The 26298-nt window shown below is 43.2% G+C and overlaps 1 protein-coding gene and 1 long non-coding RNA gene across 2 annotated transcripts; one reads left to right on the top strand and one right to left on the bottom strand.

The window, feature by feature from the left end:
• Positions 1-1987: 1987 nt before the first annotated feature.
• DUSP12 (dual specificity phosphatase 12) lies at positions 1988-14004 on the bottom strand. Its single transcript, XM_004706778.3, has 6 exons — positions 13622-14004; positions 9507-9620; positions 9304-9422; positions 8058-8154; positions 7329-7515; positions 1988-2841 (listed from the first exon to the last, which is right to left on the bottom strand). The coding sequence occupies exons 1-6, from the start codon at positions 14002-14004 to the stop codon at positions 2680-2682; spliced, it is 1062 nt and encodes a 353-aa protein (XP_004706835.3). The 3' UTR covers positions 1988-2679.
• Positions 13663-16061, top strand: LOC123522604. Its single transcript, XR_006680845.1, has 2 exons — positions 13663-13860; positions 14463-16061. It is a non-coding gene; the product is annotated as an uncharacterized LOC123522604 (long non-coding RNA).
• Positions 16062-26298: the final 10237 nt, after the last annotated feature.

Raw genomic sequence — 26298 nt, 5'->3', positions numbered from 1 at the left:
TTTGTCTTCTGCTGTTTGTGTACTTCCAGTTGTTTGATAGTGTGTTGGGCCCCTGAATTCATCCACCACTCCAGCCCCTAGTCTGACCTGCTGACCTGGGATACCTTCAACTCTGCAGCCACCAGCCAGTGATGTTCCTGCTGATCTTGCCTTTATCTGCCTGGAGCTACAGAGGCCAGGAAAAGCCTTCGGCTTGGAACAGGACTACTGGACTTAACTATAACTGTGTGAGCCATTTTCTTAATAAATTTCAGTCTTCCTCTTCTCCTGCCCTTTTCTCTATCTCTCCACACACACCGTTTGAGAGAAGCCAGCCTAACACACCTAATCCAGAAATAATCTATGCAGGCTCAGAGGGTGGCTGAGGTCAAGGTGCTTGTTCCTAGAATAAACTCTTTGGGGCCTATAAGGCTGCTAGGGGCAGGGTCAGATGATTATGCCTGCTCAGGAGTGGCCAGGGACCCTGCATTGCATGCCTTGTTGGTTGGTTTGATTTGGCTGCATTCATGTGCCTCCAGACACAAGGGTGGTGTACCAGAAGCCTGATCCACGAGGGCTCGACTCCAACTTCAGTCAATGACTGTGTGGTGTGTGCGTGTGTGTTGGGAGGGTGGGGGCTCTGTCACTGGCCCCCACCCTCTGAGTAGGTAAGGATGGGGACTGCTCGTGCTTATGGTTACCAGGATGATACCTGGAACAAGGGGGAATCATATCTAGAGAAATAAAATAATAAATATGGGCTTCTTAAATTGGCTCTCCAGCCTGATTAGTCTTAACACTAGTAATGCTACTTCAACACCCCACTCCTGGTACCAAAATGTGTTAGACAGGGTTCTCTAGAGAGATAAAACCAGATTGCTGATAATATTATATATTTATTTATAAAGTTAGATATATAACACAAGAAATGAACAGTTAAATTATAAAGCAGTACAAATGGCTCAGTGCAACTCACTCCGTGAGAGAGTTGTGAGACACTAGCAGTCCCTCAAGTCTTGAGGGCTGCCAGGTCTTTCTCTGTCGAGAGAAAGAGCTAGGTTATATCAGCACAGCAGCAAATAGCAAGGCAGGTCACCAACTGTCAGCCAGGTCACCAACTGTCAGTCCCCAGCTCCAAAGTTGTAAATTTCAATCGTGTGGTCTTAAAGGGACCTCAACTTACAGCGACAGTCCACAGGCTAGGCGTCTCACAGGTAGTGTAGCCTGTAAATTGAGGCACAGAACAAGAAAGGCAGCCCCATACTGGTCCGATGATCAAAGAGCAAGAGACAAGAAAGGCGAGGCTCACAGAGCCATTTATCTCTCCGCCCTTCAATTAATCCCACTTGTGTTTATTGGCCAGGCTGGCACACTATCTCAACCCATATCTTTGTTTTAGAGTATCTATATATCATATCCATGTAGTACATTATCTTGTTGGAAGTTGAGTCATACTTCCATTAGATCTATCTAAAATCATAGCCCCTTCATTCTTGGCCCGCTGTAAATCCTTTTCCTTTATCTGAAAAGCAAATGACTCAGCAGATTATGAGAAAAAAACACCACTAAAAAAGCAAAGGATTTGTATGTGTCATTTATTCTGGGAGGAGCTGACAAAACTAACTCAAGAACATCTGTCAGTCTTTAACAGTAATACTTTACATCCCCAGAAGAAAAGATTATTTTTTGGAAGTTGCCAAAGGCCTGGGAACCTAGGGAAGAATTTCTCAAGAATAACCCACAAAACTCCCACGCATCTAAAAAATTATATGCACATTTTTAAAAAAAAAGCATCTTTTCCTTACATTTAGAATTACTCCCATTTTTGTGTTGCTTTTTAAAAAATCATTTTATTAGGGATTCATACAACTCTTATCACAATCTATACACACATCAATTGTATAAAGCACATTCGTACATTCATTGTCCTCATCATTCTCAAAACATTTCCTCTCCACCTAAGCTGCTGGCATCAGCTCATTTTCCCCCCTCCCTCCCTGCTCCCCACTCCCTCATGAACCCGATAATTCATAAATCATTAATTTGTCATTTTTGTGTTTTAAGATTGCTTTCTTTATCATCTGTAAAAATATACCTCACATTAATAATTTCTTTACGTAGATTACTTCAAGAGTTATCACCAGCATGCTTTTCTAAACAATTTAGATGATTCGAATTCTAAACAGTGCCAGGAAAACACATTGTTATTGGTGTCTCTCAATGTTTTCAAGAAGAATCCAGACAACTTTAAGATTTTCTAATGTCCCTTTAAAAAGAGAGCAAGAGAAAAATAAATGTCAAAAATATGGTAAATTTGCTTTCCATTTCTAGAGGCAAAAGAATCTCTACTTAGATATGAGCATTTCTAATTTTTATACATAATTTTGTCTATTTGACCTTAAGGTCACATAGCTAACATTCCAAAAATCTGAACTTTTTAAAACATAGGAGAAAACAGTATGTACAGGGGCAAAGAAGATTCTGATATCAAATGAAATAAAATGTACATGATTAAAAAGCTCTCATTTCTATATAAAGTATTCTATCTATATCACAAATTAACAAAAGTGTAGTTTCCAAGTGATTTATCTTTTCACATTTTGAATGTCGATAACCAAATGTCGATAACCAAAACCAACAGACATGACAAGGGTAGCACATATCATTAGCAAGCTCCTTTTGATACTATTAAATGTCAGTTTATATTTTTCTTGTCTGTGACCCCAAAACAGGCAGCATTTTCATTTCATCCACTCTATTCTTGTGTATTTGAAAAGCAGGTGTTATCCATCTACCACAGGAGCACTGTTCACCATACCAGTTGAAGGAACCCAACTTGGCAGTGCATTTTGGGCAAAGAAGCTGGAATAGAGCAAATGTGTTACTTCATTCATTCACAGTTATATAAAGCAAATAATACCACTTGGCACTATATAACATATAAACAGGTAAGATATGGCTCACATCTCCAAGGATTTTACAATCTAATCAGTGACCCAAAATGCAGCTTCAATTTCCTGTAATACAGTCAACTACAACAATCATGTAAGAGGCACACTGTACTTAAGAGTTTGGAGGAACAAGAAATTAATTGTGGGGGGAGGTCAGATGCACAGGCATTGCCCCCCTGAGGGCAATCAGTTGCCAAACTGCAGTGGGCCCTGCTCCCTGCCACTGGGGAGAATGGACAGGCTCCTGTGGGCGGAGTTCACATCCTACTGATAATGGTCTCTCTCAGTTGGATGTCCCTGGACCACCCCATTACTGTGTAACCTATAGTGTAGTCCCTTCCTGTGATGTATGTCTTTACCTGTAATTGGTGGGCGTGCACACCCCCAAAGGGATATAAGCATGGGTCAGCGAGAGAGACGCTCTCCTTGCTGGGCACTCCCTGGTCGCTCCCCTCTCTTCCCCCTCTCCTCTCCCATCCTCTCTCCCTTGTTCCCTTGCCCTCCTTCCCTTCCCCCTCTCCACGTGGACCACCAAGCTGGGTTGAGGTGAGCAATGCTACCATGTAATGTGTCTGACTGCATCATTGTAATATCTCATATGCTCTCGATGACTTTAATATATAAATATCAACTGTACAATTGTGCATTACTGAACCCATGGGTAGTATTAGTAGTAGCAGCAGGTAGGGGCAGGCACACCCCACCCCCCAATTGCCATTTTAATTTAATACTACAATTAATTCTAGTTTGAAGGAAAAAAGGTAAAGCGTGAGTGATAATTAAGAAAGAGTTCATAGGTATGGTATGTGTGTATAGCTTTTTTTTTTTTTAAACCTTTTATTAGGGGCTCATACAACTGTTATCGCAATCCATACACATATCAATTGTGTAAAGCGCATTTGTACATCATTCTCAAAACATTTTCTCTCCACTTAAACACCCGTCATTAGGTCCTCATTTTTCCCCTCCCTCCCCGCTCCCCGCTCCCTATAGCTTTTTAAATAGGTCTGTAATTTTAGAGTTCAAATTAAAATCATCAGGGCTAAATGAAAGAAAAGCATGTTAGGATTTGTTCAACGTTTCATGCTGATAGCACATATTCATCTCAGATTCCTAGCTACTTAGAAACAAAACAGCAAAAGGATACTCGAACAAAACAGATCTATCTTCCAAAACTTAACAATTCCTGCTCAGTGTGGCATTTTTATCTTTATATTGCAATTATTGTGTCCTTACTTCATTTCGTTTCTGTTCGTCATTGTTTCTGTTGGGCTTAACAGTTTATGAAACACAGAAGGAGTGAATGCACAGAGATAATAACTGATGCGAGGATGTGTAGGGGTTGTAGGGTGGGTAGGGGAGAGATGGGAAGGGTGAGGGGATTTAGGGAATAAACAGTGAAGGGAGCGGGAGCACTAGAACTGAATATGGTTACTCAGCATATTTTAAAGGTGATTCAGTCATGGGGGAAAATGCTCTAAAATTGATTGTGGTAATAATTGTACAATTCCTTGTGACACGACTGAACGATTGAATCGCATGATGTGGATTATGTGCCAACAAAACTGGGGGGGGGGGACTCAATAAGCCTATCTCTAATTAATTCGTAGCATTGATTTTTACAGTTAGTTCTTTCAGTGGCTCAAACCCACCAGCCCCTCCTCTGGAGAAAGATAAGGCTGTCCGCTCCTGAACCTGAAAAGATTTCCAAAGCCATGAGCCAAAATGGACTCAACAGCACTGGGTTTTATACTCTATAGAAAAACTCAAGAACTTATGTGTAGTATCAAATTAAAAATGTCGCGGGGGAGGGGAGTGCCAGCCCCACCCGCTACTAGAACTCACTGGTTCAATACTACTACTTCTGGGTTCAGTAATGCACAATTGTATGGTTGAGATATATAAGTATTATATTAAAGTCCTCAAGAGCATGAGAGATATTACAATAATGCAGTCAGACACATTACATAGTAGCATTGCTCACCTCAGCCCAGCTTGGTGGTCCACGTGGAGAGAGGGGGAAGGGAAGGAAGGCAAGGGAACAAGGGAGAGGGGGAAGAGAGGGGAGCCAGAGATCAGAGAGCTCTATATCGCTGACTCACGCCTGTATATACCTTTTGGGGGCAAGCCAGCCCACTAATTACAGGTAGAGACATACGTCACAGGGAGGAGTTGCACTATAGGTTACACAGCAATGAGAGGCTGGTCTCTGAGTCTCCATAGGAACTATCAGTAGGGTGAAAACTCCTCCTACAGGAGCCTGTCCATTGTCCCCAGAGGCAGGGAGCAGGCCCACCCCTGTGGTGGGATGAGACAGCAGTCTGGCAACTGATTGCCGTCGGGGAGGGAATGCCTGCGCATCTGACCTCCCCCCACACTTATGCAAATAATGAGATCTTGGAGTGATCACAAAATAATGCTTTTATAATGAGCATGTGTGTTTTCCAGATTAAATATAAGCAGGAGGCCTACAGCACAAACAACAGAAGAGAAACAGGAGGGACATCATCAAAATGCAGAGCTAGTGATGCTAACACTGCCATCAAGGTGCCAGCAAGAATAAAAGGAAAATTATGGAAGAAAATATTTGTCTGAACTGAAACCTCTATACAGAATATATAAAAAATACTTACATTCTTATAGAGGTCTAAATACAAGCATGTACATATGTATATGTAAATATATTTATATATGACAATTGGGAAATAGATCTATGTGCACATATTTTATAGGTTTAGTATTAAGGTAGCAGATGGACATTGGGTCTCTACCCAAGTACTCCCTCAATGCAAGAACACTTTGTTCTATTAACCTGGCATTCCTTGATGCTCACCTTCCGGACACTATTGCTGAAGACAATGTGGGTGCATAAGCAAATGTGCTGAAGAAAGCTAATGGTGCCTGGCAATCAAAAGATATAGCATCTGGGGTCTTAAAGGCTTGAAGATAAAGAAGCAGCCATCTAGCTGGGAAGAAACAAAGCCCACATGGAAGAAGCACACCACTCTGTGTGATCATGAGGTGTAGATGGGATCAGGTATGAGTCATCAAAGACCCAGAACAAAAAATCAAATCAATGTGAATGAGGGAGAGTGTGGAGTGGAGACCCAATTCCTATCTATAGACAATTGGACATCCCCTTACAGAAGGGTCACAAGAGACAAGCCAATCAGGGTGCAGTATAGCACCAATGAAACATACAACTCTCTTCTAGTTCTTTAATACTCCCTCCTGACCCCACTATCACGACCCCAATTCTACCTTAAAAATCCAGCTAGACCAAAGCTTGTACATGGGTACAGATAAGAGCTGGAAACATAGGGAATATAAGACAGATAACCCCCTCAGGACCAATAATGAGAGTATCGATACCAGGAGGGGAAAGGGAAGGTGGGGGACAATGGGGGAGCTGATCACAATGATCTACATAATGATCTCTCTGGGGGACGGACAACAGAAAAATGGGTGAAGGGAGACATCGAACAGTGTAAGACATGAAAAATTAACAATTTATAAATGTCAAGGGCTTGTGAGGAAGGGAGGAGAAAAAATGAACTGATACCAAGGGTTCAAACAGAAAGAAAATGTTTTGGGAATGATGAGGGCAACAAATGTACAAATGTGCTTGACACAATAGATGTATGTATGGATTGTATAAGAGTTGTATAAGACCCCAATAAAATGATCTTTAAAAAAATACTTATATTCAGCCAAAAAATATTATCCAACTGAAAAATGAGCAAAGGATCTGAACAGACATTTCTCCAAAGATGGTATGAAGCATATGAAAACATCTCAACATCATTAGTCAGCATAAAATGCAAGTCAAGCCACAATGAGATGCCACTCCACACCAACGATGAAGGCAAGAATCTAAAAGATTGCTGGTGCCATGAAACTGGTTTTTCAATTAAAAAAATTCTTCATAAAATATATACCTGTGTGATCGTCATCAGTGTCCTTTGAGAAATCTATCAAGATGAACCCTTGGGAATCCAAAAAAACCCAGTCACCATAACCATCTAAATTAGCCTTTCTGACTTGATTTGAATTAACCCAGCAGATCTGCTTCAAGCTGTTTTGACTGAATTTTTAAAAAAATATTTTTCTTAAAGACACCTTATGAGTCGGCATAGACTCAATGGCAGTGAGTTTGGGGTTGGGTTACTGAAACTAAGACGGGTGTAATACTGAGAGAGCTTGTCTGCAACCATCCACCAGTCACAAAGACATGTATGGAATAAAGCTGTGTATGTAAAAACTGGAACCCTACTAGGATATTTTTTTACTTCCTTTCATATCTTTAGTCTTATACTTGAAACGCATGGATTTAAAATGAAAGAAGGAACAACATATAGTTGATATAATAAAAAAGATGGAAAATAAATGTGTTCTTACCTGCCCATCCATCACTCCCAACAAAGTAGATTCCATCCACTGTACAGGTTCAATGAAGTAAGATGTACACTGAGCCTGACTCCCTGTTGTAAGGATGAAAGATGGCGTCGTTCTCTTGTGAGCAAAGGCTATGGGACCAATTCCTTCATTATGATCCAGAATACTAGAACTTCTAAATAAGGAACGCCTGCAATCCCCAAGCAAACACAGAATATTAATTACTCCCCCGAAGGATGAATAAGTAAATGAAATGTATAGTATTTCTTAGAAGTCAAAATAACACAATGATTGTTACTTTTATTCTCAACAATCCCTGAAGCTTGATTGCTTTTTACTTAAATTTACACTTTTTTGAAAGCAGATTTAACTTGAAATCTTTTATCCAGTAAAGCAAATTCTTTTTTTTTTTTTTTTTTTTTTTAAAGATCACGAAGGTTTACTTGAAAATCACAGTGTCTCAGCAGCCCACCCTGTCACCCAACATTCTGTAAGGGGCCTCAGGCTCGGCAACCAGAGGGGAGCAGGGCTGCATTCTTGGGGGTCTGCCGGCCCCACAACTTCTCTTCCCCAAAGGAGACTGGGCTCTCAGGAGCTTGCTGGGACAGGGTCTGTGGCCCCTACCACTGTCGCCTGCCGCCTTAAGCAAATTCTTCCAAGAGAGATTAAAGAATCTGAAACTTTTTCAGTTACTGCAACAAAGTAAGATTTTCTGAAATCCAAGTAGAGTACCTGCACTTTCTACATTTGTAGAGAACCTCATCTTTCGATCCTTGTGAAATGGTGGTTGGGTCAACAGCAAAGAGTTCTTGAGGTAAACTCTGCAATTCTACGACAAAATGAAAACATATCTGTCAAAACCAACGTCTGCATTTTTAGACAAAATCCAGATAATGCCAAACTGAGGCAGTAAGTCCTAACCTCTAACCTCTGTCTTCGGATACAAAAGAGACCCCAATCTCAAATATAGTTTAAGGAGAACGCTTATTAAGTCCTAAACGGGACAAACAGGCATGATCTGGATGAGAGACACCATTAGCATGAGGCCAACATGCCGCCCAAGGATTTTATAGTCAGGAAAACTATCATTAAGTTGATGCCAATACACAGTGATCCTATAGGATCCTGTAGGAGTGCCCCTGTGGGTGTCCGAGACTATAATTCTTTATAGGAGTAGAAAGCCCCATCTTTCTCTTGAGGAGTGACTAGTAGTTTTGAACTGCTGGCCTTGAGATTAGCTGTCCAACATGTAACCACTATACCACGGGGCTCCTTATACAGGAAGCTAGTTAAATATGGTATGCAAAAAAGGAAATGGTCACAAATTCGTGACTGGTGACAGGTCCATACACCAGTTACAGATAGGACTACCGAAGTGGGACCAGGACCATGACTGAGGAACGTTCATTATGTTAGCTAGAAGAGCGCCGATAGGACCAGGGCCTTTAGATCAAGGCAGTCAGGGCATGACTCATGATTGCGTGATCCCAGTACTAGCGGTCCATCAAAGACACACTCAGGCAAGTCCCTAAGAGCGATCACCTCTCCCTGGAATCTACAAGCATTTTGCCTGAGGGCAAAGACAATGTACAATCTTGGTTAATGATCAGAAGGAATTCAATGGAGGTTTAACCTAGTGCAGACTGAGCAAATGGATTTTGAGTTTTTACTGTCAAACAAGGTACTCAGAATTTAAGTTATAATAAACCTCAGAAATTAAAAATCAGCAATCAGGATGATGTAGGAGAACAGTGATTGAGTTCTGGGCACAGAACGCTGAACTCAAATCTCAGCACTGCCACTTTCAAAACATGTCACCTTGAACAAGTTTTTTGTTTCTAAGCTGCAGTTTCAAAAGAAACCATCAATACTTGCTTCCAAGGGCTCGTTGGAAAAGCTAAGTAAGACCATGAATTCTCATGTGCCGGGGTAAATGGCATACCGAAAGGACACAATACACATCAACAACTGATAGTACCTGGATACTTCTCTGTAACCTTCTGTAAACGATACTGCTTATATATGGCACTAGAGGTATCCACTTCATATCCCATTGCTTGGTATAGTTTCAGTTGCCACTCAAACCCCTCATTCATCCTATAATAAAGAATATAAAGCTCATTTTTCTTTAAATACAATCATATCATTGAAGCAGAATCATTACCATAGCAAAGAACTCACTTAGCCTCTGGTTTGACAGTCTGAAGGTCTGCATAGGCCTTTTCAAAGGTAAGTTGGTCAGTCTTCATCAGAAAAGCAGTCACTACAGCGACACTTCGACTAATTCCTGAATGGCTGAAAAAGAGACCTTTAAAATAAAACAGCAAACAGTAACAATTAAAAAACAACCCAGCCCCTGACTAGCGGAAAAGTCTGGTCCACTGCGTGTGTGCTCCTGCTTGCACGCAAATAAGCAAATAAACCTTTTCATCTCTGAAATGCTACCAATGTACAAAGGAATAAAAGTTGCCTTTAAAAAGGTACACACACATGTGATTTATCTTCCTCATGTTCAAATTAGTTACTTTCAGCAACTAATATGAGGTAGGCACTGTGCTAGGCACTGGAGAAAGACAACACCAAAATGTTAAATTTGAAGGGGTAAGTCATTCATTGACTAAATATTTATTGAGCTGTGATTATATGCCAAGCCCAGTTCAAAAATGGGGAACAGACAATGAGCAAAGCACCCAAACCCCCGGCTCTCACGGAGTCTCTTCACCAATGAGAAGGGATTGACCAAAAAGGGAGTATTTGGTAACACAACCTATCAGAGTATGCAACCTCAAGTGAACAGGAAAAGCAATATGAAAGATTTCTATGCCATGCTTATAGAAGTAGCAGCTATGAAATCAAACGCTGTTTTACACCAGCCAAATCCGCTGCACAAGATCTCGTTAAAGTGTTGAAGAGCGTGGATGTCACTTTCAGGACTCCGGTGATGCTGACCCAAGCCCTGTATTTTCAATCGCCTCATAAGCATGTGAAAGTTGGACACTGAATACGGAAAAGTAAAGAATTGATGCATTTGAATTATGATGTTGGCAAAGAATCTTGAAAGTACCATGAACTACCACAAGAACCAACAATTGTGTCCTGGAAGAATTACAGCCTGAATGCAACTAGTGTGAAAGGTGAAACTTCGTCTCCCAGGCTTAGGACATGTTCTAAGAGACTAGACCCTGGAAAAGGACTTGGGAAAGTAGAACAGCACTGTAGTAAAAGAGGAAGCCCTTTGGTGATAAGGAGTGATACAGTGGCTACAACAATGGGCTCAAGTATAATAATTGTGAAGATGGCCCAGGTCTGGATAGTGTTTTGTTCTGTTGTAAAGAGGGTCACTGTGTGTCAGAACTGACTTGATGTGACCAAGAACAGTAAAAAGGACAATGATCATATCCTCCAAAATTCTCTAATAGAGTAAAAAAAAAAAACAACCAAAAACCTGAGCCTTATAAAAATTCCTTATGCTAAGAGTAGGGATTGCCAATAGGCAGTGAGCCTAATCTAAGGCTGGTACTCTATCTACATGCACCATTAAGATGGCACAATGTGGAGGGGGGAGCAGGGAGGGAGGGGGAAAATGAGGAGCTGATATTAAGGGCTCAAGTAGAAACCAAGTTTTTGAGAATGATGCTGGCAACAAATGTATAAATGTGCTTGACACAATGGATGGATGAATGGCTTGTGATAAGAACTGTATAAGCCAATAAAATGATTTTTTAAAAAGATGGTACAATGCCTATTCTCAAAAGCTCGTTTTTTGTATTAAAAGATCATTTTACTGGGGGCTCTTACAACTTTAATAATCCATACATCAATTATATCAGGCAAATTTGTACATATGTTGTCATCATTCTTTTCTGGACATTTACTTTTTTTTCCTCCCTCCCCGCTCCCCCCTCCCTCATGAACCCTTGATAATTTATAAATTATTATTTTGTGATATCTTGCCCTGTCCCACATCTCCCTTCACCCACTTTTCTGTTGTCCGTCCCCCAGGGAGGTGGTCACATGTAGATCCTTGTCATTGGTTTCCCCTTTCCAACCCACCCTCCTTCTACCCTCCCAGTTATCACCACTCTCACCACTGGTCCTGAAGGGACCATCCGCCATGGATTCCCTGTGTTTCCAGTTCCTATCTGTACCAGTGTACATCCTCTGGTCTAGCCAGACTTGCAAGGTAGAATTGGGATCATGATAGTGGCGGGGGGCGGGGGGATTTAGGAACTAGAGGCTTAAAATATAGCCTAGCAAATAGAAATAAAATAAAACAATCTAGAAAATGGCAACACTCCTTGTTAGCTTGCTCACCATTGAACACCTAGATGACAGAAACAAAATGTAGCAATGTTGTTAAAGGAAGGACACTTATTTAAATAGAAAATAGAGTGCCACTATTCAAAATGAGAAATTCACATTTCTGTCGTTGTTCAACAAGCCTAACTGCTTAATGAAAAGAAGTGTGGGCTCTAGACCCTGGAAGGGTGGTGGTGGTAAATTATGTCTGTGAATTCCTTCGCATTTCTGCCTTCAAAAATGGAGTCTAATTTCTCTCCCTTTAAATGTGGACCAGACTTGGGGAAGTCTTGTAATGAACAGCCTGTGGCAGAAATGATGCTAATTGACTTCCAAGGTACAGTATAGACAAGCCACGAGAACAACAGCTCCTACCTCTACGATGTACTTGCTGCTCAACAGGGGTGTGTGGGGGTGGTGGGAGGAGGCTGAAACCATGTCATGAGCACACGTAAGCAGAATAGACAAAAATAAAGGCGAGAATAAAATGACTGCCATCAAGTTGATTACAACTCATATTAACCCGTGTGCAGAGTAGAGCTACTCCACGGGGCTTTTCAATACTGTCACTCACCTCTTCTCCCATGAATTGATTCTACCACTTAAAACCCCCTTTACCATAAATGTACTTCTTACCTATTGGATGAGCAAAGATCAAAAGATGTGAATTCATTGATTAAAAAGGTTGTAGAAGAATGAGGACTTTATACACTGCAAGTGTCAACAACGATCAAAATCACCAGCCATTCCTCTGGAGAAAAACGGGACGTTCTACTCCAGTAAAAAGTTACAGACTCAGAAACTTATAGGGGCTGTTCCACCCTGCCCTATAGGGTCACTATGGGTCGGCACTGACTCAGTGGCAGTGAGTTTGGTTTGAGTTTATCCAAAATTAGATGACACAACCTTGCTTGCTGACAGCCAAGAGGCCTTGATCAAGGACTACAGCCTTCAGCATGAACTACAACTCAAAAGAAAGAAAAATCTTCACAATTGGACCAATGAGCAACATCATGAAACACAGAGAAATGACAGGCGTTGTTAAAGATCTCATTTTACTTGGATCCACATCAATACCCACATTATATAAAGTTTATTGTGCCAACCTGGCCGTTAAACACGTGGGGTTAATTGAGGGGCAGAGAGATAAATGGCTCAGTGAGCCTCACCTTTCTAGTTCTCGAGTCTCTTGCTTTGTGATGGTTGCACCAGGGTGCAGTTGCTTTAGTGAGTTCCCTGCTTCAGCTGGCAAGGCTCACTTCCTGCAAGACATCCCCGAGAAGCCTCAAGCACCTACCCCAATGCAGCCCTGGGTGCTGGAATAGTTGTGTGGAGACCCTTGCCAGTGCTGAGATGCTTACACGTTAAGATTCAACAGGCGGCCTCATTGCATGTGTTTTGTGAGATGGAGGAGGACTTTGTGGATTGGTGTTGGGCTATGGGTTAATGTTGGCTTTGTGGGCTTGGGCAGCACTGGGTTGGGATGTTTTCTTCATGTGCAATTACCCTTTATATAAAACTCTCATACATGAGTGTCTGTGGATTTGTTGCTGCCTTTGAATTATAGTGTTGGTGAAGAACAAGAAATACACCACGGACTTCCAGAAGGATGACAACATCTGTTTGGGGGGTAAGAACCGTGGCGATGTTCCTTACAAGCCATGTACTTTGGGCACGTTACCGGAGCAGTCCCTGTGTTTAAGTCAATAAAAAGCATGCCGATGGGCTGGCCTGACGGCCGCAGCAGAGAATCCAAACTCGGCAACATTGGGGAGAAGGGCGCGGGCCGGACGGCGTCAGTGCCGTTGTGCCGTTGTGCGTAAGGACGCTGTGTGCAATGACGACACCAGTCCAGGCCGACCGTACCACCACCCGTCGTGCCCCCGCTTCGCTACCGCGCTAGCCGACGGGCGCGGGGCGGGCGCCTCGAAGATGCCCAGGGGGCCTCAAGGGAGGGGCCCGGGAGCGCGGCCCGGGATGCTCGCCCAGCCACTCACCAGTGCACCAACACCGAGCGACCCTGCGCTCGGGCCTGGCCTATGAAGGCCACGCAGCGGTCCAGGTGACTGAGCAGGTCGGTCTCGGGCTTGTCCAGCGCCGCCACGAAGAGGCACCGCATCCCCTCCCCGTGCGCCCCGGTCTTGAAGGCGGGTTCCTCCGAGTCCACGGTCAGCACAGCTGTGATGCCGGCCTCCTTCAGCTGCTGCGGCTCCGCCACGGCCGCCGCCCCACCCAGGTAAACCCCGGGCCGCACTTGCAGCATCTGCGGGGCAGCGGCGGCCTGGCTCGCGCCCCCGCTCCCACGCTCACTGCCATAGCGCCGGTCCCGAGCTTCCAACATGGCGGCGCCCAGAGGCCTGGAGGCCGTGGGTCTTACCATCGAGTAGGCGGGCGGCTAGAACGTCCTTCCTCTGGGACTCGCCAAGGTCCACGGCGCAGCGCCGCCCACCTCAGCGGAGGACGAACTCTGTTAATGTGCACGTGCAGGGGAAGGTGATAGAATACTGCCATTGCAGCTGAGCTAAGCCTCTTTCAGTGTGGCTTTTAGGGTTCTTCTCCCCTAACTTAGTAGAAAGTAAACTTCTCCACTACAGAATTTTTCAGGCTTTTAGTGTTGAGATTTTTCAGGGAAAGGATACTACCTGGATCATCTACGCTCAGTTTTAAAATTAAAATCTCACCATCAGAATCAGCAACTTTTTATATAGTGCACTAGAAGGCAAACTTTTTTTTACATCTCTTCTGTCCCGCCCCCCCCCCCTGTTTTTGTCCCAGTTTTGTATTGGGATGCGCTAAAGTGAATTTCTTCTAGCTATCCTCTTTTCTACTCCAATAAAGAGCTACAGTGTCGGAAACCCACAGGGACCGTTGGTGTCCAAGCAGAACTGAAGCCAGGCTAAGGACCAGCGAGAGAGAGACCTGCCAGTGGACATGTCTGAGGAGAGTATCCTGACGAAAAACTGTAACCTGAGTCATTGTTGAACCTGAATTGTAACCTGTTACTTCTCTTATCAATTCCACAGCTGTGAGTATGGTCTGTGATTTTGTATGGCGCTGAAATGACTTAGCAAGCTCTGCAGGAAAATATAGAGAGTGCCATGGAAGAGATGGTTGCTGTCAGAATTGACTAACTAGAATCAGCATTGGCCTGTGGCTCTTGACTCTCCTTCCCCCTATCAGAGTTACAAGAGGTCAGATACCATGCTCCCCAGGACATTTTTACAGATGTTAACCCCTTTCTTGTCCAAGTTTACGGTTTTTATATTTTGAAGCTATCAGTTCTATCTTTTCTGTCAGTTCCCTCCTGCAACAGACCACCAGGAATTCACAGGTTGAGTTTATTACACAACCGAGAACGTGGAAAACCTACATAGGATTTGCACTTCTGTTGGATGAGTGTGTAGGCATATGGTTAATATTTTGTGTCTTGGAAGGGTGTTCATGTCTTAGCTGAGTTCAGTCATGATTACGGATGCTCTCATTTTCATTTTGTTCTGTTGTGATCACAGAGGCCTTGTCCAGGGCTGATCTTTTGTGAAGTGGTTCATTAGGAGAATGACCAATCCCCTCATTGGTGTTTTATACACCTATTTCCATTATCCCACCCAACCATTTGGTAGAAGCTAGAGACAAGGATTGAAGAGTCAGATTGAAGCAATTTCATTACACTATCATGTCAAATACCATAGTAGATACCATAAGGAACTTGCAGACAAGTTGGAGAGGAAGACAGGTAAGTGACCTCTTCAGTGTTGCTATGGAGGCAGGGACGAGGCTCTAAGAAAGTGCATGGGGACATCTAACCCAAATGGAAGAGAGAAAATTAGGGACAACCTGCAGAAACACCCAGAAGAGATCATGCTTGACCTGAGTTTGGATGGATGGCAACTTACCACACAAAAAGGAAAGGCGAGGAAGAGAAATTCTAAGCAGAAGAAACAACATCAGGCAGAAACAAAGGCAGGAATGGCAGTCGACCAGAATATGAGTGGGTTGTTGGAGAAGAAAGGGAGATGGGGATGATGTCATGTGGATTGGAAAGATAGGCATGACCAGATCAAGAGAACAATGCATGCCTTGATCAGAAGTTGCTGACTAGCTTTTCCTAGACTACGTAAAAAAGCATCAACAGTAAAATAACACAATTTGATTTACATTTTTGAAAATCCATGCTGACTACAATGTGGGGAATGTATTAAAGATGTGGGGAACTAGCTACATGATGAAATTTTAGTTTTAAGCTAGTTTGCAAATAGAAAGCATTTTAAGTTCATTGACTTAATGTATATATAATAGAAAATATTGAAATTTATATGCCAAACTGTTACAAGTGCATATTTCTAAGAGCTCACATTCTGAAGAAGACTTGCTTGATAGGTATTGGACACTTCTGTGTTGTAAATTTTATTTATTTCAATAAATATGGATTAAAGGTAACCCTATTGGAATTATTGTTTAGATGTTTCTATTCTAGGGGGGAAACCCAAAATTATTAAGGGTACATATCCTGGACATCTCATTAAGGTATTCTAATTATTCACTTAGTGTTATTAATTTTCTGTTGGAGATGAACTTTTCCTCTATTTTCCATCATGACTGTAAGCTCCTTGATAGGAGGGACATGAAGGACACATATGACAGGGCTTCAAGAAGTTCGTGGGAAAAGATGAGGGGGGCAGGTAATGGAAGATGAGTGGTGGCTGTATTTGAGGTGCATTGGCTAGAAACCAAACCAAGTGCTTTTCCACACAGAAAGTGTGGGAAACAGAAGGATTTTTCCCAAGTTGTCTCCCCCAAATACACGCCAGACTTAGCTGCTTGCAAATGACTGTACACTTGGAGGTCATCAGGAGTAGATCAGGGGTTCTTCTCCCTAAGAGCTATCAGCCATCTAGACCAAGCAGACACCACTGTTTGTTCCACAACAAGCAGGGCCCACTCCCTTCTGATAAGGATAGTAGTTGTCTGTTTCTTGGAGGAGACCCCAGAGAGGTCATACCCGCCCAAGGATGACCAAGGTGCCATCATGAATCTAGGGTCCGCCCATCTTATACCCCTAGACCTTCCCATTCCTACGGGCACACCTATAGCTTATCCTCTTCCTGTCATGCTTATGCCTATCATACATCCCCTTCCTGTGACGTGTGGTTACCTGTAATGATGCCCCCCTAAGGAGATATAACCCTTGGTTAGCAATAAAGTTGGGGCTCTCCTGCTCTCGCTCCCAGGGGCTCTCTCCTGCTCTCACAGCTGGGCTACCCCCACGAGGATCACCAGGCGGGGCTGAGGTGAGTATGCAGCCATAAATTGTGTCTGACTCCATTGTTCCAATCTCTCCTCTAGCTCTCATGCTCCCCATGACTTTACTATAATTTTTACTTATCATCGCCTGTACAATTGCTCCTACCGGACCTGTGATGATTTGTGGGGGACCCTCCCCACCCCACAAGAAGGCAAGAATTCTACCACTGAACCACCAGTGCCTGCAGTATTTATTTATTATGTTAGGTGCTGTCAAGTCAGTTCCAACTGCTAGCAACCCTATTTCCCACGGTATGAACCACGGCCGGCCCTGTTCCGGCCCCACAACGGTTGTTCTATTTGAGCCTAGGGTGGTGGCCATCGTGTCCATCCCTTCGAAGGTCTTCCTCTTTCACTGACCCTCTGCTTTACCAAGTATGCTGGTTTCCAGATCCCTCCTGATAACGTCCAAAGTGGATGTGACAAAGTCTAGTCATCCTCACTTCTAAGGAACGTTCTAGTTGTAGTTCTTCCAAGGCAGGTTCATGGTACTTTCAAAATTGTTCTCCAACACCATCATCAAACCAAATGCATCAGTCCTTCTGTAATTGTCCTTCGTCATTATCCAATGTTCATATCCATATTAGGGGGTTGAGAATGCCTGGGCTTGGGTCAAGTGTACATTCTCAAAGTGTCATCTCGGCTCTTTAACACTAGAGGGATCTCATGCCACAGCTTTCTATCAGTAGAGGCTGCTGTGTCTATGAGGCAAAAGAGTGGAGCTTTTAGGCTAGCACAGATCAGAAAGAAAGGGCTGGTGATTGACTTCTGAAAACCCTATGGATCACAGCAGTCCAGTCTACATCCAGTTGTGGGGGTGATGCGGCAAGGCAGCAAAGCGTTGCTTCCTTGTGCATGGGATGCCATCCGTCGGGCCTGGTAGACAGCAGCTAACAGCAACAAACCAATGGTACAGTCCTCTTTTTCTCCAGTTTACCGTGGAGGAGTGTTTTAACTGAGGGGTGGAGAAGGCTTGGTGGATCCGAGGGAATGTGAGAACAACATGAGGAATCCAACCCACTGTTGTCTGAGGTCCTTTAGGAATTGTACTGTGTCCATTACTGTATCCTTGCACACAGTAGGGGCTCATGTAATGTACAAATGTGATTGGGCTGATGCAAAATGCTAGCTGTTTTGCCATGTGTAGACCTCGAAGATATGTTGGGGAAGAACTGGGAGAGAGACCAGGCTTTCTTCCTGGCTAATCCACACACTGGCTGTGTGGCCTTGGGAAAACCCTACCACTTCTCTGGAGCTCAGCATCCGCTCTTCAAAGTAAGAAACACAGCAAGTACTCCACACCATTCCAGCATTGAGACACTGGAGTTAAGGTTGTGGGTTGGTAAAGCAGTACTGCAAATGGCTCACAAATAAGGCTCAGGGAAAGAGCTTCATTTTAAAAGTAATAAATTGGTACCCCTAAAATAGATTATGGAAACATTCCATTATCTTTTAATTCCATGTTTTTACAATGTAATTTTGAAGCACCTTCCAGTCTAACGCTGTGTGAATTAAAACAATCCTCACTCACTCACTGACATTGAGTAGCTTCCGACTCTTTAGAGAGACTCCATGGGACAGGGTAGCACTGCCCCTGTGGGGTCCCAGGACTGTAACTCTAAGACTGAAAAACCTAGTCTTTTTCTTTTAATCCTGCTACTTAAGTGGGTTTATTAACGTATGTGAGTTCTTAGCCACTAGGCGGCACTATTTTACCACTGGAAAAGCATTTTTGAAGGAAAATTTCCATGTAAAAAAGTTTTTCGATTAAAAGAGATTAAAAAGAGAAAAGGCTCTTTGCTAAAAATAACAAGAGAGGAATTTTTTCCTGTAATTTTGTGACCAGTGAACCTGCACCCTTGATAAATATTAACAGCAAAAAAACCACAAAACCCGATGGAGCCCGATCTCTGTAAGACAGGCACCTGTCAAAAGGAAAACTCACATCTTTTTTCTAATAACAAATGATAGAATCATGATAAGCCTGCCTCCTGCCATGGGCAGAAAACTTTCAAGACCCAGGAAACCCCAGAGAGACCCAGACTGGGTCTCCAGGCAGACCCAGAGATCTCTGTCTTAGACATCAAGGATGTGGTGCCTTGCATTTGGGAAACACCAGCGGTGCTACCATGGCCTGATCACGAGAGACTATACGTCACCTAACTTTCTCAATTGTATTGTTTCTCAACTTTTGGCTTCTACTTGGCAGATGTGATAGATTGTTCAAACTGTCAAATACAAAAATGGCGATCTGAAATATAAACCCACACATCACAAATACAGTAAGTAATGTGTTTATTCCTAAGAGAAAGCAGGGGCTTTCGACTCCCGTCAGGAGTCACAGTCTCAGAAACCCACAGGAGCAGTTCTGCCCTGCCCTACAGGGTCGTTATAAGTCTGATTCAACTCGATGGCCTGAGTTTTGTTTGGTACAACCATACCACAAGGAGCCCTGGTGGTGTGGCTGGTTACTCATTGGGTTGTTAAGCCGAAGGTCAGCAGTGCCAGGCCACCAGCTTTTCCCAGGGAGAAAGAGTTTCTGGTCCCAGAAAGATTTGTAGTCTCTGAAATACACAAGGGCAGTTCCACTCAGTGCTATGTTGCTGGAAGTTGGAATCAATTCTATAGCAGTGCTTGTGTTGGTGGTGGTGTTTTAATTCACACTAAAAAGGTTTTTTGAGTTTTTGTGGGTTTTTTTGTTGTTGTTGGTTTTTTTAGTTTGACTTCTAGGACATAGTTGGAGCCCCTGGGTGGTCCATACAGTTAAGCCCACTACTACTAGCTAAAGAGTTACAGACTCGGAACCCCCAGGAACAGTTCTACCTTGTGCCTATAGGGTCGCTATGAGTTGGCATCGTCTCAGTGTCCGGGAGTACTCTCGGAAATGTTGGCAGTTTCCGTCTTCGTGAGCAAAGGTCTAGTGAGCTGCTTCCTAAAGGTTACAGCCTTCAAGCCCATTCTGCTCTGCACGCGGGGTAACCACAGTCATAAATGACTGAGGGCAACCAAGAAGAACCACAGACCACAGTCACGTATGTGCTTTATCATGATCATTACCAAAGAGATTTACTGAAAGTACATGTCTGTGATGAGCAATGAACAGGGGATTTCCCCTTTTCTGCCCCTTCACCATCCCCATCATTGTCCAAGGATAAGTTCCTCTTTCTAGCCCCAGCATGTTGCTGGTACCCATTGGGCCATCAGCAAATAGATGTAGATTTTGACAATTATGTTCACTAAGAAGTAACGCATGTGATGTGCTTTGAAGCCCTTGTAAAAATGGTGTGGTGGGGGTGTCTGAACTCCTCTGACTTCACTAGGTCGAAGGAGAATCATTATCAACATCAACCCCCCAAAGCCAATTCCTGTGAGGCCAAACACGCCTCCTCTGGCCACCCTCCGCACTCATCTGGACACTAGCCATCCCTCCCATGACACTCTACTTCTCTCCTGAGTCCAATAATGCACTGCAAAGGCCACATAAAACTCACAGACAATACTCATGGTTGTAGAGACTACTGAAGAAGTAACAGGTTGCAATGCAGAATCAGAAACAAGCTCAAGATACAGTTCTTCTGTCAGGACAGCCTCTTTTCAGCCATGTCTGTAGACAAGTCTCTCTAGCCTTCAACCTCTCTCAGCCCTTTGGCTTCTGCCCTGCTTGGGCAAGTGTAACAAAGCTCTTGTAGCCCTGCGGATGAGTGCCAAGAGGCACCCCACTCATCGGTAAGCCTTAGCTCTCCGACGCCGAGCGCTCCTGCTCCAGGGCCCAGGAAGCCCATTGCGCATCTGCCAGTCTCCTGGTTCTGCAGACACGATTTCTCTGCCACTGCTTCTCACCGCCCTCTCTTTCCCTAGGGTTGAGAACATTCTCAGCATAGGGATCCTGGGTCTAAAGGACACACTCCATACCCATCTCTTCTTCTTCTTGGCTGTGAGGTGTGGGAAACAGATCCGGGAAGAGAGTGCCTGCGGACACACTCTCTATGTCATACGTTAAGGAGTCTGGCAGATGCCTTCCAGTCACATGAACTCTTTAAAGGATGTAACATCAGTAAGGCAGTGGAGAGCAGTGACTTGAATAAAGGTGTCAAGGGTGGTAACTAGGTACAAACCACCCTAATCCTATCTCTTTAATATAACAGATAACTAACGGGACCCTAACTGCAAACCAGTCTAGAAGCTAACATTCACAACACATCACAAAATGGAGAATAGTAACATCAGATCACAGATGATCTTGGAATCATGCCCTAGCCTAGTTGACACATAACCCCACCTGTCAACATACAACGTATTTGAATGTTCCCACACAGTCATTGTGTAGGAGGCACAAAGATGATAACCAGAAGGCCCATGTTAAGTAATTCATAGCATAGCACCCCAAAATAAAAATGTTGACTGAAAATATAAATGGATGATAACAACATGATTCTATTTTTGAGCGTGTTTGTGAATAGAAGTTGGGTACCTAGGAAGTTGGGTGCCAGATTTGGCACTGTCTTTGAAACCAGAAAAAAGCTGGCTCTGACTCCCAAGCCGCATCTGACCTTACTGTTGACCAATGTGTGCTTATGTGCCCTTGGAATCTCATTTCTCAGGGTCTACAGGGGTCCTCCTCCCTGGGGGATGGACAACAGAAAAGCGGGTGAAGGGAAGACGTCGGTCAGTGTAAGATATGACAAAATAATAATTTTAAATTATCAAGGGTTCATGAGGGAGTGGGGAAGAGTGAGGGAGGGGGCAAAATGAGCTGATGTAAGGGCTTAAGTGGAGAGCAAATGTTTTGAGAATAATGAGGGCAACAAATGTACAAATGTGCTTGACACACTTGATATATGTATGGATTGTGATGAGTTGTATGAGCCCCCAATAAAATGATAAAAAAAGAATCTCATTTTTCGGTATCTGACAGTGTTTTGATTCTGTCCATAAGGTTTTCCATGGCTATTTCCTCAAAAGTGGACAGCCTAGTCCTCCTCTGAAATATTCAAAGATTTTATTGAAAGATTATATGGGCAAAAAAAAAAAGATTATATGGGCAAAATATTGAATGGCTCAGGAATCATCAAAAGAAAATGGAAAGAATACACAGGGTCACTGTACCAAAAGGAACTTGTAGACATTTAACCATTTCAAGAGGTAGCACATGAGCAAGAACCAATGTACTAAAGGAAGAAGTCTAAGCTGCACTGAAAACATTACTCAAAAACAAGGCTCCAGGAATTGATGGAATGCCAATCGACATGCTTCAACAAGCTGATGAAATACTGGAGGAACTCACTCTTCTATGCCAGAAAATTTGGAAGACAGCCACTTGGCCAACTGACAGGAAGACATCAATATTACCAACCATTCTAAAGAAAGGAGACCCACCAGAATGATCAAATGATAGAACAATATCATAGATATCATATGCATATAAAATTTTGCTGAAGATCATCCAACAATCATCGCAGCAGTACATTGATAGGGAACTGCCAAAGGTTCTGGCAGGATTCAGAAGAGTATGTGGGACAAAGGGTATCACTGCTAATGCACGTGGGTCTTGGCTCAAAGAAGAGAATACTAGAAAGATGTTTACTTGTGTTTTATTGACTATTCCAAGGTATTCGACTGTGTGGATCATGACAAACAAAGGTAATTTCCAACCACTTCATGTTCATGTGGAACCTGTACATGGATCAAAAGGCAGTTGTGTGAACAGAACAAGGGAATATTGTATTGCATGGATTAAAATTAGGAACGGTGTGCATCAGGATTCCATCCTTATTCAACCTGTATGTTGAGAAAATAATCCGAGAAGCTGGATTATATGAAGAATGCAGCATCAGATTGGAGTAAGGCTTATTAACAACCTACAATGTGCAGATGACACAACCTTGCTTACTGTAAGCGAGGAGGACTTGAAGCACCTGGTGATGAAGATCAAGGATTGCAGCCAAAATTCTCACAACTGGACCAATAGGTTACATCATGATCAATGGAGGAAAGATTGAAGTTGTAGAGGAATTTGTCTTGCTTGGATCCACAATCAATGCTCATGGAAGCACTGTACAAGAGAGCAAATGACACATTGCATTTAGTCAATCTGCTGTGCAGAACCTCTTTAGAGTACTAAAAGCAAGGATATACTTTGAGGACTAAGGTGTGTTTGACCCAAACCCCGGTATTTTCAATTGCCTCATATGCATGTGAAAGCTGGGCATTGAATAAAGATATCAAAGAAGAATCAATGCATTTGAATGGTAGTGCTAAAGTATATTGAAAGGACCATGGACTATAAAAAGAACAAGCAAATCAGCCTTGAAAGAAGTACAATCAGAATGCCCCTTAGAGGCAAGGATGACAAAACTTCATCTCACATGTTTTGGGCATTTGTCAGGAGAGACTATGCTTGATAGAGGGGCCGAGAAAAAGGGGAAGACCTTGGAAGAGATGGATTGACTTGCAACAACGAACTCAAGCAAAAGAAGAATTAGGAGGGGTACAGGATCAAACATCTTTAGTTCTCTTGTACATGGTGTACTCAAAGGCACCAAACAGCGAGTCTCACTTTCTGCATCTGCAAAATAGGAATAATTATAGCCACATCACAGAGTTGTAATGAAAATTAACTCATTAACATGTCTAATTAGTGGGAGAAAGAAATTCTGAGTTAAACAACTATCCCAGAAGCTGTTCAGAGGAGAACCGGGTCTGGAAATGGCTGCCAATGACTATGGTGAGGAAGCAGTTGAGCAGAATGAGTCACTGAGGTGACCGGACCAAGAGCTCAATGTCCATTATAATTAAGGGAAAATGGATCCTAATTATCTACCTTGTCACAACCACTTCCCTAAGCCCACTTATTAAAGGTCTGTGTCCTCCTAAGCATTCCCCCCACCCCTGCCCCCAAGATTCTAGCTCCACAGAACCCTAGGACCAGAGATATGGACTGGAGTTGAAATACCTCGTTGCACAACAAAACTTGGTCAGCTGACCAACTACTCTCCTTGCCTTACCAGCAATACATCCTCCCCAGCCCCGACCCCAAGCCTGACTACACACTGTGCGCGTCTGGGAAACTAGAGGGCAGGAAATGCAACTGGCTGACGATATTTGGGTCTTGCTCTCAGTTCCTTTTGTGACTCAGAGAGAAACAGAGACTGAGACTGGCAGAGCCAGAAATCACAGATGTTCCCTTTTCTTTACCAGCTAGGTTTGTTGAGTAACCCCTCTCACCATTCCTCCCTAAACAAAATGCAGGAATAACCATAGGACCCCTTTCCCAGTGTCAAAACCTTTCCCCGAAATGCTGAAGTCTACCTCTGCAGCAGTGTGTTTATAGTGGAAAGCACTCCGGACTTGTTTGCGTGTGTTCTAGACTTAAGTTTTGATTTATAGGGATTAGTTGCCTGACCTTGGCAGGAACGCCAGTCCATTATCAATGCCTACTCTAAGATTGTCTAAAGGATTTTAAACTATTAAAATCTGAAATCTTAGAATCTGTGGACCAGCCTGTGGGACACAGACAGATTAGTCCTCAGGTTGTCCCTCCATATTACATACCAAATTGAAGATGCTGCTTGCTAACACATGGTCAATGACTATACATTTGGAGGTCAACTGCTTAGAGGTTATCAGCCTGAGGGTTATCAACCATCTAGAGCAGTCAGACCCTATTGTCTATCTGACCCTAGGTGGGGCCCACTCCCTGCTGATAAGGATAGTGGATATTCCCCTGAAGACAAAGTCAAGCCAACTCAAGGAGGATCAAGGTTAGGCTGTCATCTTGACTTTAACGTCCACCCATCTTGTCATAAGTATATCCCTAGTCCCTCCCCTTCCTATTGCGTGTACACCCCTAGCTTGTCCCCCTCCTATTGCTTGTATGCTATGGTACAACCCCTTCCTGTTATGACATAATTAGGGGGGCTTGCATGTCCCGGAAATGTATATAAGTCATGATTGGAAATATATTCTGGCTGCTGAGATCATGGCCATCCAGGCGGTGAGCAATTGTATGCCTTATATTGTCTGACGTCTCTTTAATTTTACCCCTCAATTACACAGCCACCCCTTGGACTGGTTAGATTTTGGGGGCTAGTACTCCACACCAACTCACAAGAATCCATGTTATTTTTCAAATTATTCAAAATGCCATTTCTTTCCCTCTCCTTACCACCAAACATATCCCTCTTTTTCCTCCAAGTGTTTTAATTCCTCATCTCTCCTCTTCCAAAAAGTACTTCTTTTCCTGCTTCATCTGACTCATCTCCTAGTGAGTATCAATTACTACCCCCCAGGCACAAGACATGAAACAGAGATTGGGCTTTTAAAAAACATTCAAGCTGGCAGGAGAGACCTAACTTGCAAAGAAGGAAAACTAGATACGTATTTTCAGCAAAAACACTTTCATATGGCCCCAAGGCAATGGATTTTTTTACTTATTAAAAAGGAAGAAAAAACACACACACCCAATTTTATTTTCATTTATTCGTTCTTGATCAGGACTGAAGCTAGCACTGAAAAAAAAGTGAAGCCAAGGGCCTTAGCTCTAATTTTCCACTATATAGACAAATATGTAGACAACCAAACCATGTGCTACATTGACAGGATGAATAAAGTGCTTTGGGGTGGGAAGCTTAAGGAATACTTCATTTCCCATGGAGTAAACAGCAGTAGTCTCCCAGAACATGGCACTTGAGTTGGGTCAAGGAGGTAAGGAATTGAGGAGCTTGGAGGGTGTTGGGAAGATAGAGAACTGCAAGGTCATTGTCACAAAGAGGTGACTTCAAAGACACTTGAGATTGTTTCATGTGCTAATTTGTTAATAGGTTTACATAGAAAGGCTGTTTTGTGGCTGCCGGTGGGCTGTTTATTCAAGCGAGGTGACCACATTCAGCCTTTAAAGCTGTTACACAGAATTGTTTTGTGGCTGCCGGTGGGCTGTTTATTCAAGCGAGGTGACCACATTCAGCCTTTAAAGCTGTTACACAGAATTTTAGCTCCTGTGGAGAGAAAGGGCTTCCACAGCCTCTCATAGACTTGATGTCTCCACATCCTCTTTGATAGAGGGGCCATGGGCACTAAATGGATGTCTTACTTGCTTCTATACTTCCAGGGTAACATTTCTGGAAGGTTGCCTTCAATTCAAAACAACACTCCAACAGATTACTAAAGCATCGTGTGTAATCCCTTATCAAAGGCAGCGTCCACAAGATGTCAGCATGCGCTTACCAAGAGTCATACAGATCTGCTGGGTTGTGCTAGTTTGACAGACAGAGCAGGCTGGTTCAAACACAAACTGTTCAAACACTGAATCTCTACATCTCCCGAGGTTTTGGTTAGATGTCTTCATGGACAAGAGTGTTTGTTTGTTTTTTAATTA

The sequence above is a fragment of the Echinops telfairi genome, unplaced genomic scaffold, assembly GCF_000313985.2.
Source record: "Echinops telfairi isolate 266 unplaced genomic scaffold, ASM31398v2 ScPeMD7_7424;HRSCAF=8462, whole genome shotgun sequence".
Taxonomy (NCBI): domain Eukaryota; kingdom Metazoa; phylum Chordata; class Mammalia; order Afrosoricida; family Tenrecidae; genus Echinops; species Echinops telfairi.
This window is presented reverse-complemented; position numbering and strand designations above follow the sequence as displayed.

Excerpts from the sequence above, each read along its gene's own strand:
- DUSP12 (XM_004706778.3), bottom strand. The coding sequence starts at position 14,004 with ATGGTAAGACCCACGGCCTCCAGGCCTCTGGGCGCCGCCATGTTGGAA. Across the intron at positions 9,621-13,621 it reads CGCTCGGTGTTGGTGCACTG|CCATTCAGGAATTAGTCGAA; the intron begins GTGAGTGGCTGG and ends TCTCTTTTTCAG. Across the intron at positions 7,516-8,057 it reads TACAAATGTAGAAAGTGCAG|GCGTTCCTTATTTAGAAGTT; the intron begins GTACTCTACTTG and ends TGGGGATTGCAG.